This window comes from Urocitellus parryii, chromosome 8 (genome assembly GCF_045843805.1).
Source record: "Urocitellus parryii isolate mUroPar1 chromosome 8, mUroPar1.hap1, whole genome shotgun sequence".
Taxonomy (NCBI): Eukaryota; Metazoa; Chordata; class Mammalia; order Rodentia; family Sciuridae; genus Urocitellus; species Urocitellus parryii.
This window is the reverse complement of record NC_135538.1, coordinates 95159718-95175415: the sequence shown is the minus strand read 5'-3', so window position 1 is coordinate 95175415 and position 15698 is coordinate 95159718. Positions and strand designations below refer to the sequence as shown.

General features: G+C 36.5%; 1 protein-coding gene across 1 annotated transcript in view; it reads left to right on the top strand.

The window, feature by feature from the left end:
* Nucleotides 1–1036: 1036 nt before the first annotated feature.
* The window catches only part of Bend6 (BEN domain containing 6), a 29162-nt gene continuing 14500 nt past the window's right edge, over nucleotides 1037–15698 (top strand). Inside the window, exons 1-2 of the mRNA XM_077802188.1 lie at nucleotides 1037–1156; nucleotides 10531–10708. Of these exons, the coding sequence (XP_077658314.1) occupies nucleotides 1037–1156; nucleotides 10531–10708 (298 nt within the window). The remainder of the gene's footprint in view (nucleotides 1157–10530; nucleotides 10709–15698) is intronic.

The following is a 15698-nucleotide window of genomic DNA, read 5'->3' as shown; positions in this document are numbered from 1 at the left end:
GGTAAGAAGCAAAATGTTATCTTTTGCTCAACAGTCCACATATTTCTTGAAGATTTCTAAGCTCAGTCCCTTTTATACTTAAATTTTTTTAATGTGAAGTCTTTTAAAAAATAATTTATTTATATGTGTTGCTGAGAATGGAATGCAGTGCCTCATACGTGTGAGGCAAGCTCTGTACCACTGAGCCACAACCCCAGCTCATGAAAACACACCAATACATTCAAATACAAAGGATGTTCAGATCCAAGGTACTGCATCATTTGTACATATCAAAATTTAAATCATTTCAGTCCTAATGTTACAATTCTTTAGTTCCTTCTCAAGACTTCACGATTTTCTGTTAAAAACAACAAAAACTGGGCTGGGGATGTGGCTCAAGCGGTAGGGCGCTCACCTGGCATGCATGCGGCTGGGGTTCGATCCTCAGCACCACATACAAACAAAGATGTTGTGTCCACTGATAACTGAAAAATAAATATTAAAATTCTCTCTCTCTCTTTCTCTCTCTCTCTCTCTCTCTCTTAAAAAAAAAAAACTTGTAAGTAATTTTTATTGTTCTCCCTGGAATATTTAGGTCTTTGGTCCTGGTGAGTTCTGCTGTTAAATATATAACTTCAGCTGTCTCTGTGATACTATTTATATAAATTTATAATGTTTATAATATTTTAGACTTCTCATTTTTAGACTTTTTGTCTGATAAAAAATTACAAAAATGAAAAAATGTTTACACTATTTGATTTTGTGTCAGCTTTCTGCAAATCATACCATGAACATCCTTGTGATGATAATGAAATTGAACTTCCGAATCAAATGAAACTGTGTACTAATTGGTCAGTGAAAGAAAAAACTCTAGGAAGCATTTAGTAATAGTTTGCCTAAGGGAGTAGTGCCATCGTGAAGCAGAGTTGTAAACATATTTTTGTTTTTGTTTTTAAGGAAAATCATTAACTTTGGGGCCTCATCCAGAGTAGCAACGTCTACATGGGCATTCCCTCCTCCTACAGTTTCAGAAAACCTTTGATAACTAATTGAGAAAATGCAGAAGATCTTGCAGACAGATGAAATTACCAATATCCAAGCTTTTAGAAAAGGAAAGAGGAAAAGGACAGAGACAATGGACTCAGAAAATCCAAATAGTGACATGGAAAAAGGACAGGTTGGTTCTCTCTTACCTTGATTCAATTTTATTAAGTAGCTCAACCACAATTCCATAATTTCTCAGTTCTTTCTTCTGTTGTACTAATTTTTTCTTCCTTTAAATTCTGTATTCAGTCAAGGGAATGTAGTGTCATGTTCTCCTCTCAATCTTAGATAGGAAGAGTTAGAAACATTTGATAATCAATAAGCCTGCCTCTGTTTAATTATGGCCAAATATGCCATTGTTAAAACTTTGCTTAAAATTCTGGGAAATTAAAAGTCAGCAAACTGTCAGAAAACATTTTTTTCCTTTAACAAATATATTGGAGAAATTGGAATACCTCTTTCTCCCCGCATCCCACCACCCCCGCCCCCGCCCCCGGCCAGATTGAACTAGAGATTGAATCCAGGGATGCTCTATCACTGAGCTATATCCCTAGAACTTTTTCTTCTTCTTCCCCTTCCTTTCCTTCTCCTCTTTCTTCCTCTTCCCTATTCTTCTCCTCCTCCCTTTCTCCCTCCCCCTTCCCCTCTCCCTTCTCCTCTTCCTCCTATTTTAGGACAGAGTCTCTCTAAATTGCTGAGGCTGTCCTCAAACTTGTGACTCTCCTGCGCCAATGTACCTAGCTGGAATACCTCTTCTTTAAGACACACTATTTACTTTTCTTTTTAGATTTCAATTGGGGGCCCATCCTCATCATCCCATTCCCCTCCTATAGTTTGGACAGTCAATCAATGTGCTTATTCTGTATTTTTTTTGTCACTATAATACATGTATTTGTGTATGACTTTGTAATACGTGCAGTGTTTTATATTCACATATTTTTATTTAATTTGTTAAATAAATACTACATTATTATGGTTTAAAATATTTTTAAAGACAAACAATGAAAAATCCTTATGTTCCTGTCTCCTATTCACTCTGTTCATGCCCGAACCCCATCCCCACTACAGTAACCACATGTATTGCTTTCTTGTTTATCCTTCTTGCACTTCTTTGTTCAAATAAAGCAAATATAAATAGATATTCTTATCTCTCTTTGGGTCAAAAAAGAAACATACTATATATACTGCTTTGTACTTTGCTTTTTTACTTAATATATTTTGAAGCTCTTTCCATTAATAGATAGCTCTATTCCACCATCTGTATGCAGCAATCTTTATTAGTCCCCTGTGATGAATGGGGTTCTTTTTAATCTTTTTCTTAATGTGATCTACAATGCACTATATAAACTTATATATATACCATTTAGTAGTACATTGATATCATATTATAAATCTTAATTTGTTTCTGATTTTTCCATCAGAATTGCTTTATAAAAATAATTTTTATATATAAAATTTCAGGTATACAACATGTTATGGGATACATCTAAAAAGTAAAAAGGTTACTAACGAATTAACACTATCATCATTTCATAGAATTATTCATTTTAGTTTGTTTTTAGGGCAAAAGGAGCTAAAATCTGCTCATTTAGCATGAAACTCAAATATAGTAGTTTTGTTACCTATAGTCCTCTTGTTATACATTAGATTTCTAGACTTGTTCAGATTTGTATCGTCTGGTCTAATCTCCTAATTTCGTAACCTCTATCCTGCCTACCACTGAGGGGACCACTGCTTCTTCTCTGTCACTGTATAATTGGTTTTGTTTGCTTGTTTGTTTTGTTTTAGACTGCAGATGTAAGCAATACCATGTAGTATTTTTTTATTTCTGCATCTGGCTTATTTCACTTAACATAATGTCCTTCAGGCTCGTATACGTTGTGGCAAATAGCAAGATCTCATTTTTAAAAAAAAATTTTTAGATGTTGATGGACCTTTATTTCATTCAGTTATTTATATGTGGTACTGAGAATTGAACCCAATGCCTCACACATGCTAGGTATGCACTCTACCACTGAGCCACAACCCCAGCCCCCCATCTCATTATTTTTAAAGGCTGAATTGTATACATATACATATACACTGTGTACATACATATATACATGCATATACATATATACATGCATTATGTATATAAATTATGGCACATACTTAAGTATGGTACATGTATGTAAATAAACTATGGATATATATATACAAATACACATGTGTATATATGTATGTGCCATATATTAACATATATATACATACTTTATCCATTCATCCATTGATGAACACTTAGGTTCTTTTCATAGCACTATTCTTAGCACCTATCTATATTGCTACATGTACATCTCATCCATTGCATCTAACTGCTGCATGGTACCATTTTTTATTTATCTTTTTCTCCAATGATGACCTCTTAAATTTCCTCTAACATCAATAAAATAATCCTCATACATGTCCCTTTAAGAGACAGTGTGGGGCTGGGGTTGTGGCTCAGTGGTAGAGCACTTGCCTAGTACGTGTGAGGCACTGGATTAGATTCTTATCACCACATATAAGTAAATAAATGAAATAAAAGTCCATCACCAAGTTAAAAAAATGTTTTTAAAAGTGACTGTGAAAATTTCTATGGTGTAAATACATAGGAGGATGATTTATGGTTTACATATGTATTTCTAGTTTATTTGACTAAATATTACAAAATTGCTTTTCAGAATGTTCACATCAGTCTAGATGTCCAGCAGTAATGCATAATGGGTTCCTATATTTATATTTCCCTACTAACATTTAGCATTGATATCCATTTTTCTAATTTTTACCAAATCAATCAGTGAAAATATTGTTATAATTTGCTAGTGCAGATTTGGGGGGACTCAGGGTTGCTTGAGGGGTAAAATAGTCACTTGCTCTTATAAGCCAGTTGTGTGGTTTTGTCAGCAATTTTTTCCCCAAAAACCATAGCTTTCCAAACTACATATTTCTATTTGATTCCATTGCAAATCACTATAGCCAGAGCTCTTATTTGATCATAGATTTTAGGCCTGAAAAATCTCTTCTTTTAAGGCATCTTTTCTCGTCTTTTCTTTCCAATTTATAACAGTTACCTCACAGCTATCTGAAACAAACAAACAAAAAATCTTGAAGGTAACACCTTGAATTTAAAGCTTTTTACTGGACGGGATACCACTGTCTGCCAGAGAACATATAAAGACAAGCTCCTGAGAAAGCCTTGAGGTTACAGTCTTACCTCCTGCTATTTAGATATGGAAGTAAAAATTTTCCCCAAACCCTTGAAGATTTAACAATGCCGAACTCAGTTAATTTAGACTATCTGCTGCACTCAAAGAGTTTTTTTGTGTACTTACAAGCTAGCTAGTGAAGTATCTGAAACACACCACAGCTCTTTTTCCAGGCTCTCTAGGCATGTGGTCTGCCTTCAAAAGTATTCCAGATGACCATTTTACCAAAAATGTCACCAAGGTCTAACAAAGTCAGTGGCTTTCCAGCATGCCACACCCTCACTCTTTTTGCCCAGCACTTGACCTTTAATGATTTTAAACATATTTCAAGTTATAGGTATTCCTACTTGTGTGTACCCATTATGGATTAGTTGTGATATGTGTTACAAAGACTGTAACAAAGACCCCAATAACAATGGCTTATATAAAATAGAAGTTCATTATTATACAATAGTGAGAGCAGTCTGGGGCTGAAAAGGCAGCTCCACAATAATGAAAATCTCTCTTACCTTGTTTATCTACCTTCCTCAACTTGCAGCCTCTGGCTCTGCATCTAATATGACTACTCTCACTTTCAGATCCTCTTTTTCTCTCAGAAGAAAGAGAATCAGCAGGGGAAGACATGCTCGTTTTCTTAGGGTTATGGACCGGTAGTGGCGCACATAGTTTCTGCTTCAGTTCTATTGGCAGGAGCATAAACAGCTGCAGTGAGTCGTACTGCATGTGAGTCCGGGAAATGAAGTCTTTAGCTAACAGTCAGGTAGAACCCTGTTACCAGAGAAAAAATGGGACAAAAGATACATATAGCTAGTAGTTTCTACCACTGTCCATTTTTCTGTTGGGTTTTTGTCTTTTCTTTTGGGTTTCTTGGTCTATTCTGGTAGGTCTTTTATCCCACTCTTAATATAAATACTTTATCTATTACAGAAATTAGCCTACTGTGATTTAGGTTTGAGATATTAAAAATATCTTCTCCAAGTTTCTATTTGTGTATTAACTGTTATCTTCTTCCTTCCATTGGTAATTACAAATGGATTTACTTTGACCAGATTCCTTTTTTTTCTAATACTTGCTGGCGAGAACAAGACCATACATTCTATTTTTTTCCAATTATCATGCATAGAATTAGGGTCTCAATAAGCATCCTTCAATTTTAAAAAAATATTTCATTTATATTTAATTAAATACATCACTTTTTCCCTTAGGATTTATATATCTTGTGTGAGTATATTAGCTATTTGCCCACATAGAATAGTAATTTACATTATTACTATTACATATATATCCACTACTGTTATATATACATTATAGGTACATATACACATGCAAGCATTTGTATAACAATAAAATATATATACATATACTGATATTTGTTTATAAAATAAAGATTGAATATACATATCATAAATCATACAAAAGTGCAAATGAATTTTTCTCTAACTGATCTCATCTGGCTTTTAATTCTCCATTCCTGAATCATCATCATCATCATCACCATCATCCTACAATTTGTGTTCCAGTCTTTTTTTAAAAGTCCCTTTTAGTCATTATCTCAATCACTTCAGGATTTAAGCTTCAATCAATCTTATATTTTTGACCTCTTCTGCTTTCTACTTTTTTTCTTAAAGACATGATTCAAGTTTTCAGAAGTCTTATATAACATGTACACTCGGTCTTCTATTAAGATTCTTACTTTCCTCTCTGGTTCCTAGGTGTCGTTAAGTGTTGCTGTTGAGCTAGTTCTTCCAGGTCCACTGGGGATCTTATTGGCACCTGCTGCTGAAGTTTGCCATCCTGGTACCCACTACCACCTTCCATGAGATTCTGGCACCATGTGGCCTCTGATCTACACTCTAAGCTATTTGTTTCATTAGTTTCCCTAGCACTTTCCTATCTCCTGACCAGGACGTAAGGATCCTTTGGATTCTCTAGCTGCTTTGCATTCATACCAGGGAGTCTGGGGTACTATCTCTGCTCCACTTGTCTGAAAAACAAATTGACTATTTCTGATCTGTGGGCCCAGAAAATCACCATGATACCCTGAAGTTACACTGGACATGGAGCCTCTTCAAGGAGCTTAGACTGCACAAAGAAGCAAGGAGCTATCCCTGGTGCTCTGGGATTGCCCCCGTTATCTGATTGTTTATATGATGTGCCCCAACTTCTTAAATCCCCTAAAGGGCAGGGACAGTAGAGTACAGACATTTGAACCTAATTCCCTGCCATTTCAATTCTTTATTTCCCAGCCTCTTCCAGCACCAGAATGTCTTTTTCTTCTCTGCAGCAGGAACTTTCTTTATGGTATAACCTTTATTTCTATTACTCTCCTTTTTTTTTTTTTTTTAAGCTTTAGGCTTCTGGGTTTTGATATTTACAAATTCCAGTTAGTACTACAATTCTCCAGCTTGGTAGAGAAAAAAAAAAAGGTTAAGTACCAACACAGCTTGGATTTTACAACTCCAGTGTCTTCAAATTATGTCTTGTTATTGACATTATAAACTATTTTTAAAATAAAAAGGTAAATGTGAATGTTTCCTTCTAGGCCAATCTGCTCTCTCTTTTCTCTGGTGCAATAAGCCCCAAATTGGTTTCATGCCATAGTCTTGACAGCGAGGCTATGAATGGAGATTAGGGAAAGAAATGCAGAATGGGGGTGAACTAAAAAGAAGGAAAATATATTGACTTCCAGCACAATAAGATTATTGGATGTCTATTATGTGCAATGCAGTATGCTAGGTTTTACTCTAAATATTGTCCTAGGTTATTTTATTTTTTAATGTTGAAATTAATGAGAACTGGGGATGTATCTCAGTGATAGAGCACTTGCCTGGCATGTACAGGCCCTTGGCTCCATTCCCAGAACATGCAATAATAACAACAAAAGAAAAAGAATAAGAATAATGAACTCCAATAAAACTGCTGCCCATCTTAATACCTAAAATATTACCTTATCATAACTTATGACTATTTATATACTCCTCTCCTACCCCTGCCTGTATCAATCCAGATATAATCATAGTCAATCTCATGTATAATTTACTTGCTTGTAAGACTTATTTTTTACACTGCTGGGGATTGGGCCTCATTCATGCTGACAAGTGCTCTATCACTAAGTTGTGTCCCTAGCCCACTTTTTTGAAAATTTTCTTTTTTTAATAAATTTTTATTTGTTCTTTTTAGATAACATGACAGTAGAGTGTATTTTGATACATTATACATATGTGTAATATAACTTACTCTAATTAGGATCCCATTCTTGTGGTCGTATATGATGTGGAATTTCACAGGTGATATATTCCTATATGAACATAGGAAAGTTATGTCTGATTCATTCTACTGTCTTTCCTATTCCCATCCCTGCTCCCTTTCCTTCATTCCCCTTTGTCTAATTCAATGAACTTCTATTCTACCCCACTCCTACTTACTGTGTGTTAGTATCCACATATCAGAGAGAACATTTGGCCTTCTGTTTTTTTGGATTGCACTTAGCATGATAATCTCTAGCTCCATCCATTTACCAGAAAAAGTCATAAAGTCATTCTTTTTTACACGTAGCCCACTTTTAAAAAATTTATAAAACTGAAATACATGCACACATATTGTCTCATAACACACAAATATTTATTCAATAATATGTATAATATATGTGCTAAAATATATCATTAGGTTTATTTATTTTATTTGAGATGGGATCTCACTATTTCCCAGTGGCCTTCATCTCCTGGGCTCAAGCAGTCCTCTTGCCTCAGCCTCCCAGAAAATAGGAGTACAGGCATATGCTACCATACCCAGCTTATTTATTCTTTAACTTTATAGGCTGCCCCTCCCAACCCCACTATTAATCAGCCTCTTTATATCAGAGAAAACATTCAGCATTTATTTTGGGGGGATTGGCTAACTTCACTTAGTATTCTATTCTCCAACTCCATCCATTTACCTGTAAATGCCATGATTTTATTCTCTTTTATTGCTCAGTAATATTCCATTGTGTATAATACCACATTTTTTAATCCATTAATCTACTGAAAGTTATCTAGGTTGGTTCCACGATTTAGTTATTGTGAATTGTGCTGCTATAAACATTGATGTGGCTGTGTCCCTGTAATATGTTATTTTTAAGTCCTTTGGTATAGACCAAAGAGAGGGATAGTTGGTTAAATGGTGGTTTTCCAAGGAATCTCCATACTGCTTTCCATATTGACTGCATCAATTTGCAGTCCGACCAGCAATCCTTTTCCCCCACATACTCACCAGCACTTATTGTTGTTTGTATTCTTAATAGCTATCATTCTGACTGAAGTGAGATGAAATCTTAGAGTATATTTTCTTGTACAACTTAAATTTTCACTTTTAATGTTTAAATTCTTAATCCATCTGAAGTGGGGTGTGTGTGTGAGTGTGTGTGTGTGTGTGTGTGTGTGTACACCAAGGTAGGAATGCATTTTCTTTACCTTTTCTCTTAAAGGTCAGCCAGTATTTCCAGCATCATGTATTGAGCAAGTCCTATTTTCTTGGGTGTTTTAGTCAGCTTTTTTCATCGCTGTTATTTAAAGACCCAACCAGCACAACTGTAGAGGAACTTTGGGGGCTCACAGTATCAGAGGTCACAATCAGAGACAGCAGACTCCATTCCTCTGGCTCAAGGTGAGGCTGAACATCATGGTGAAAGACTGTGGCAGAGGGAAGTGGTTCATATGATGATCAGAAAACAGAAAGGGGTCTCCGCTCACCAGATACAAGATATATACCCTAAAGCCACACCCCTAATGGCACCTCATCTGGCCACACTCTATCCACCTTCAGTTATCCACCCAGTTAATCACATCAGAGGATTAATCCACTGATTGGGTCAATGCTCTGGTAACCCAATCATTCTTCTCTGAACCTTCTTGCATTGTCTCACATATGAGCTTTTGCGGGACACCTCTTGCGGGACACCTCTTATCCAAACCGTAACAACGGGTGAGTTGCTATGCCACTCTGTCCTATAAGAAGTTTCTCATGCGCATGCATCTATTTTGGGCCTCTCTATTTTTGGTCATGCTATCTGTTTCTATACCAATGCCATGCTGTTTTAATTGCTCTATATTTTTAGTAAGCCCTTGCATTTGTAAAGAAAGATCCTGTTTCATTTCATATACTTCTTCAGGATTTCTTTGGATATTCTTAGGCTTTTGTTCTTTTAGATGAATTTCAGAATCAATTTATTAAGTTCCAGGTTTTTAAAATTTTTATTGAAATTGCATTAACTTTAAAGTTCAATTTAGGGATAATTACTACTTTTTAAATGAAATATTTTATCTCTGAACATGATAACTGTCTACATTGACATCATCTTTTAGTACAGCTTGTTTACTTTCTTCATAGAGATCTTTCACTCTTTTGCTATACATTAATGACACTTATTCTCAAAACAAGAATTAAACATAAATGTGAAATATTTAGGCTATATGGATTGGAAACTGTCAAAAGGTACTATTTATGTGGTACTGAGGATCAAGCCCAGGACCTCACACATGCTAGGCAAGCACTCTACCACTGAACCATAACCCCAGCCCCTTCTTGGAGATATTTTTAAAAACATTTTATGGAAGTACAATATACATATAGAAGGTTGCACATGTCAGAAATGTGCAGCTTAATGAATTATCACAAACTAAACACATCCATGCCAGAAATTAATTAATTATCACAAACAACACATCCATGCCAGAAATGCACCTCAGAGATCTCCTCATAATCCTCTCTGCTACTTTCCATCACTGATCCCCACAGTAACTACTGTCCTGACTTAATAAATAGTGTTCTTATAGCACTACAGTGCTAATTGTAGCTGGTATGTAGAAGCAGTAACTATTGTATATCCTGCCATCTTGCTAGATTTTCCTATTTTATTGCATGATTTTTATCTATGTATTCACAGATGAAGGAAGTGAGGTTCAGATTGTGAAGTATTTGGCTCAAAACAGGCCACATCTCAGAGCAGACCTGGTGCTCTTATTGGTTATAGTCTGTTATATGACTATTCTACTTTGTATTTTTCACGGAAATGACACAGAAAGTTAGAATCCTGATTTCCACGCTGTTGGAGGCACTGTTTTCCCCTCATCCTGAGTTCCTCTGAATGGTGGGGTTTCAAGCTGCTGGGCTGCATGGGTTGCAGGAAGTGCCTGTGGGAACAGGAGTGTATAGTCTTGAATGAACCCCTTCAGAATACAGAACATAGGATAAACCGTTAAAGGTGCTGTGAAACTTCTCTTCTTGTGCCTGCCTTGCATTTTAGAGAGATCCATATTCGGGAAATGCCTTTCTGCCTGGGGAGAGCTCCAGTGAGGATGAAGCGCCCTTAGCAGAATTATCAAAGGAGGAATTATGTGCCAAGATAAAAAACCTGAAAGAAAAACTAACAAACACCCGGAAAGAAAACAGCCGGCTTCGACAGTCTTTGGTCATGCTACAAGGTAAACTTTGAGAAAATTGGCATTTGAGATAAAAGGGAAAATTGTATAATCAGTGAAAAGAATTGGAAATGAAAAAGAGCCAGGCCCAATGGTTTATGCCTGTAATCCCAGTTGCTTGGGAAGCTGAGGCAGGAGGATGACAAGTTCAAAGCCAGCCCCTGCAATTTAGTGAGGTGCTAAGCAACTCAACCTTATTAGAGACCCCATCTCTAAATAAAAAATAAAAAGGGCTGGGGATGTGACTCAGTGGTTAAGTGCCCCCTGGTTCAATTCCCATACAAGAATAAAAAAAAAAAAAGAATGAAAAAGAACCAGTACCTTAGAGAGCTTAAAAATCACACTTTAAGAAAATCACCATTACAAAATTTAAATATGGCAGCACTCTTTTGAAGCATCTAGTTTACTGTTCAAAAATTTTAGATTTTTCCTACAGAATACCAAATATTATATTCATTTAACAATGTTCAACACATTTAATGTTCAACAAGTATTTATTGAGCATTTACTGTCAGCCACTCACATCCTAGGCCCTAGAGAGAAAACATTAGTCAGAGAGAGTAAATATGTTGGGGTGCTCATGATGCACATATATCAGATGCTTTTGCTAGAGAATGCCCTAGAAAATGAGGCTTGGTGTGATCTATTATGGAAACCACTGGAATTAATGGTTTCATATTAGTTTTTCTATTCAGAACCTTGGTTTGGGAAAATAATTTCATTTCACTGGAGACACATAAAGGAAAAAGAGGAGCCTAGGCAAATTAAAAACCACTTGGCTTTTTGTAGGATCCTATGTTGTATCTGAGAGTCTGTTTTTCAAAAAGTATAGTTTCCATGGGGCATGGTGGCACACTCCTTTAATCCCCAGCTACTCAGGAGGCTGAAGAAGGAAGATGTCAAGTTCAAAGTTTAGTGTTGCTTACTACAACCTGCCTCAAAAAAAAGGAAAAAAAAATAGTGATAGGGATGTAGTTCAGAGGTAAAATGCCCTTGGGTTCAATCCCAGGACAAAAAAAAAAAAAAAAAAAAAAAAAACAGAGAGAGATGGTTTCCATGGGTAAGCACTATGCGCTTCTGAATATTTAACAATTAATCCAATGCTGGGCAGCATTGTGTTATAAACCAGTAAACGCTCCAAACATTATGAAAATAAATAGATACCTCCAGCTGCTGTGTATAGAATGGGTACAAGTGGTATAAGAAAGACACTTAAGAAGAGTCACCAGAAAGCTATTATAGTCATCCAGACTAACCTAGTAGCAGCCTACTGTAGCGCAATGGTGTGGGAAAAAAAGAAGACAGTTTCATGATATATTTGGAGACAAAAATGACAGAATATGGTGAAGAATGAGATTGGAGATTGAGAGAAGAAAGTAATAGGTTACAGGTTTTCCTCAGAATGTTTGTTAAATTTAAGGCTTAGATTTTAGTAGAAATAGCTACATGTGAATGGAAATATGTTTATTCCATTAACAAACCATTTTATTTTAATTAAAAAAATTGGGGGGGACTGGGGTGGAGTGCTTGCCTTGCATGTGCAAGGCGCTGGGTTCCATCCTCAGCACCACATAAAAATAAATAAACAAAATAAAGGTATTGTGTCCATCTATAGCTAAAAAAAGATATTTAAAAAATTTGTAGTTGTAGATGGACAGCATGCCTTTTATTTATTTATTAAACTTTTTTTTAGTTGTCAATGGATTGTTATTTATTTATATGTGGTGCTGAGAATTGAAGCCAGTACTTCATACATGCCAGGCAAGTGCTCTGCCACTGAGCCACAACCTCAGCCCCTATTTATTTATTTATTATGTGGTGCTGAGGATGGAACCCAGCGCCTCACATGTGCTAGGCAAGCACTCTGCCACTGAGCTATAATCCCAGCCCCTCTTGAAATTTCTTCACTTTGAATATTGCATTTTTGCGACTTTCTCTTGTTGAAGTTTTTGTGCTTTTCAAAGAAGAGATAATCCCCTAAATTCTGTCACAGAATATAGAATGAGATAAAAGCTACTTTATAAAGTTAGAAGAACTGCTTAAGAGCATCAATTTTGGAGTTATGCACGTTGGTTTGAATCTCAACTCTGCTTTACTAGCTTTATGACTTTAGCCATGACACTTTACTGTGACCTCAGCCCCAGCTTCAGTTCCTCTTTTAGGAAAAGGGGACGATATATGATTTCCTTGTTGCTAGGAGGATTAAATGAGATGATTTGGAGAACTGCTTTACTCAGCACTTGGCACAAGACTCGGTAATGGTAGTTATTATTTTTAATATCGAGGTTTTTATTAACAACAGAACCTGAAAAAGAAAATTAAGATCAATTCTTGTTATAAATATTTGTGAGAAAATTTTAATTCATGAGTACCAAATCAGGCTCAATAACAGATGAGAAAGAATCGTTTACTATAACCAGTTCCCTCTCTCCCACACTCCCAGATTGCTATTTCTTTTTCTCCTCCCTGCCAACTCTCTACACCTCCTCCCTTATTCTCACTTTCATTTGATGACTTTGCTTCCTACTTCATTGAGAAATAGGAGAATATGAGGAGACCATCATCTCCCAGCACCCGTCCTTTTATGCTCCATCCTTTCTTGTTATTCATGAATGAGCCATCTTTGTGGGCAACCAAAGACAATTTCTCCACCAGTGTATGAGTGCATTGCCCTGAGCTTCTGTCCCTCTGTCCTGCAAAAATCAAGTCTTCCTTCTCTAATGGATCATTCCTACTATTATTTGACATACTAATATTTCTCCCATTTAAAGCAAAAAAACAAAGCACCTTGCTCGGCACAGTTGCACACACCTGTAATCCCAGCTATTCAGGATGCTGAGGCAGGAGGATCGTAAGTTCAAGCCAGCCTTCTGGGCAATTTAGCAAGACACTGTCTCAAAATAAAAAATAAATAAATAAAAGGGTCTGGGATGTAGCTGAATGGTAAAGCTTGTCCAGCAGGTGCTAGCTAGTTCCTGGGTTCAATCCCTGGCACTTAAAAAAATAATAATTCATTAAAAAATAAAAATAAACTCTATTTTAGGCCATTTGTTTATCTACCTTCTGACTTATTTCTCTCTTTTCTTTTATAGAAAAACTTCTTAAGAAGTTTGGCTAGCCATGTTGTCTTCTTCCTCTCTTTTGTTATTTCGGAATCCCATTTAAATCAGACTCTCAATTCCATTATATTTCTCTTCTCTGATCAACTATGTCCTTCGTGTATTCATTTGTTAGGGCTGCCTCAGAACAGATGGCTAAAACAAAAGAAATGTATTTTCCTACAGTTTTGAAAGCTAGAATTCCAAAACCAAGTTTCCAGCAGGACCATGCTCCCCTTGAAGGCACCATTCATATCGATTCCCGCTAAGGTCACCATACATATTGATTCCATCTGTATAAACCCTATTTCAAATAAAGTCATATTCTGAGATATGGAGGTGAGGACTCCAACATACCTTTTCAAGGGAGACACAGTTCAATCTATAACATTCTACATGGCCAACCCAGTGGTCATTTCTCAACTGCCATCTTTAGCGCTTTGACACAATTGGGCAACTCTCTTTCCTTGAAAAGGTTTCTTCATTTGGCTTCCAAGATGCCACGGTTTTCCTTCTGCATTCCTAGTATTTCCACCTTAGACTATTGACTGGTTCATCATCCTACCCACTAAATATTTGATGACATACCGGTCTCAGTCCTTAGATTTCTTTCCTTTTCATCTGCATTCACTCCCTATGTGATCCTATCCCATCATGTGGTGTTAAAATTCATCTACAAGCTAGGATTCTCAGATTTCTGTCTCCTGCCTGGACCTCTCCAGCTCGTTGTCTAACTGCCTACTTGCCGTGACTGATAACCATCTCAGACTAATGCATCTCATAGCACATTCCTGACCTTCAGCCTCTTTCTCTTTCTTCCTCCTCTTGGTCAATGCTAACTCCACTGTTTCAGTTCCTCAAGCCCAAAACCATGATGTAATCCTCTATTTCTATGTCTTTTACATCTCAATTCAGTTCATCAACAAATCTTACTGGTTTTGCCTTCAATATATGTCTGGAGCTCAATCCTTTTACCACCACTGCTGTTGGCAGTCTGGTCTGAAGCACCATTATCTCTCATTCAGATTATTATTATTTTGATGTCCCTACTTCTGCTCTTGCTCCTGGGCACTGTATCCTCAACCCAGCAGTAAGAATAAAACTGTAAATTATAGATCTGTTTGTGTCACTCCTTTGCTTAAAATCCTCCAGCGAATTACCTCCTTACTCAAGGTAAGAACTAGAGTCCTTTTTATGATCTTGGAATCATAACCATGATTCCCTTCCTTCTCTGGCTTTGCATTCTGCTGCTCTTCTCTCTTGCTGTCCTCAGGACACACTGGCCCACTTGCTTTCCCTTTAAAGACATCAGACATGATCTTAACTTCAAGTGTCTTTATACTTGCTCTTTCCTATTGCCTAGAAGATTCTTTCCATGTATCAACATGGCTTGAACCCTCACTCACTTTAGGCCTTCACTCCAAATTCATATTTTCCTTGACTCCCACCATCTAAAATTTCAACCTCTCTTTTCCCAATGTTTTTCTTTTCTTTTTAATTCTTTAGTTGTAGATGAACACAATATCTTTATTTTTTAATTTATTTTTATGTGGTGCTGAGGATTGAACCCAGTGCCTCACACAAACTAGGCAAGCACTCTACCACTGAGCTACTACCCTAGCCCCTTCCAGTGTTTTTTAATCCTCCTCTCCTGCTTTGTTTCCCAGGGCACTTTCAAGCCTATATAACCTATTACATATTTAATATTGTCTCTCTAGCCCCCTCTACTGCCTGTAATGTAAACTTATAAACAAAGTAGTAAAGTTGTTCTTGGCTGGACTTCAGGCAACTGGAAAAGTCAGAGGGCCTACAGATGCTCCAGTGTTCATTCATGTATTTATTCATCAATAAATATTATAAAATCCTTACTATGTTTAGGTCCTGTGCACTACCTG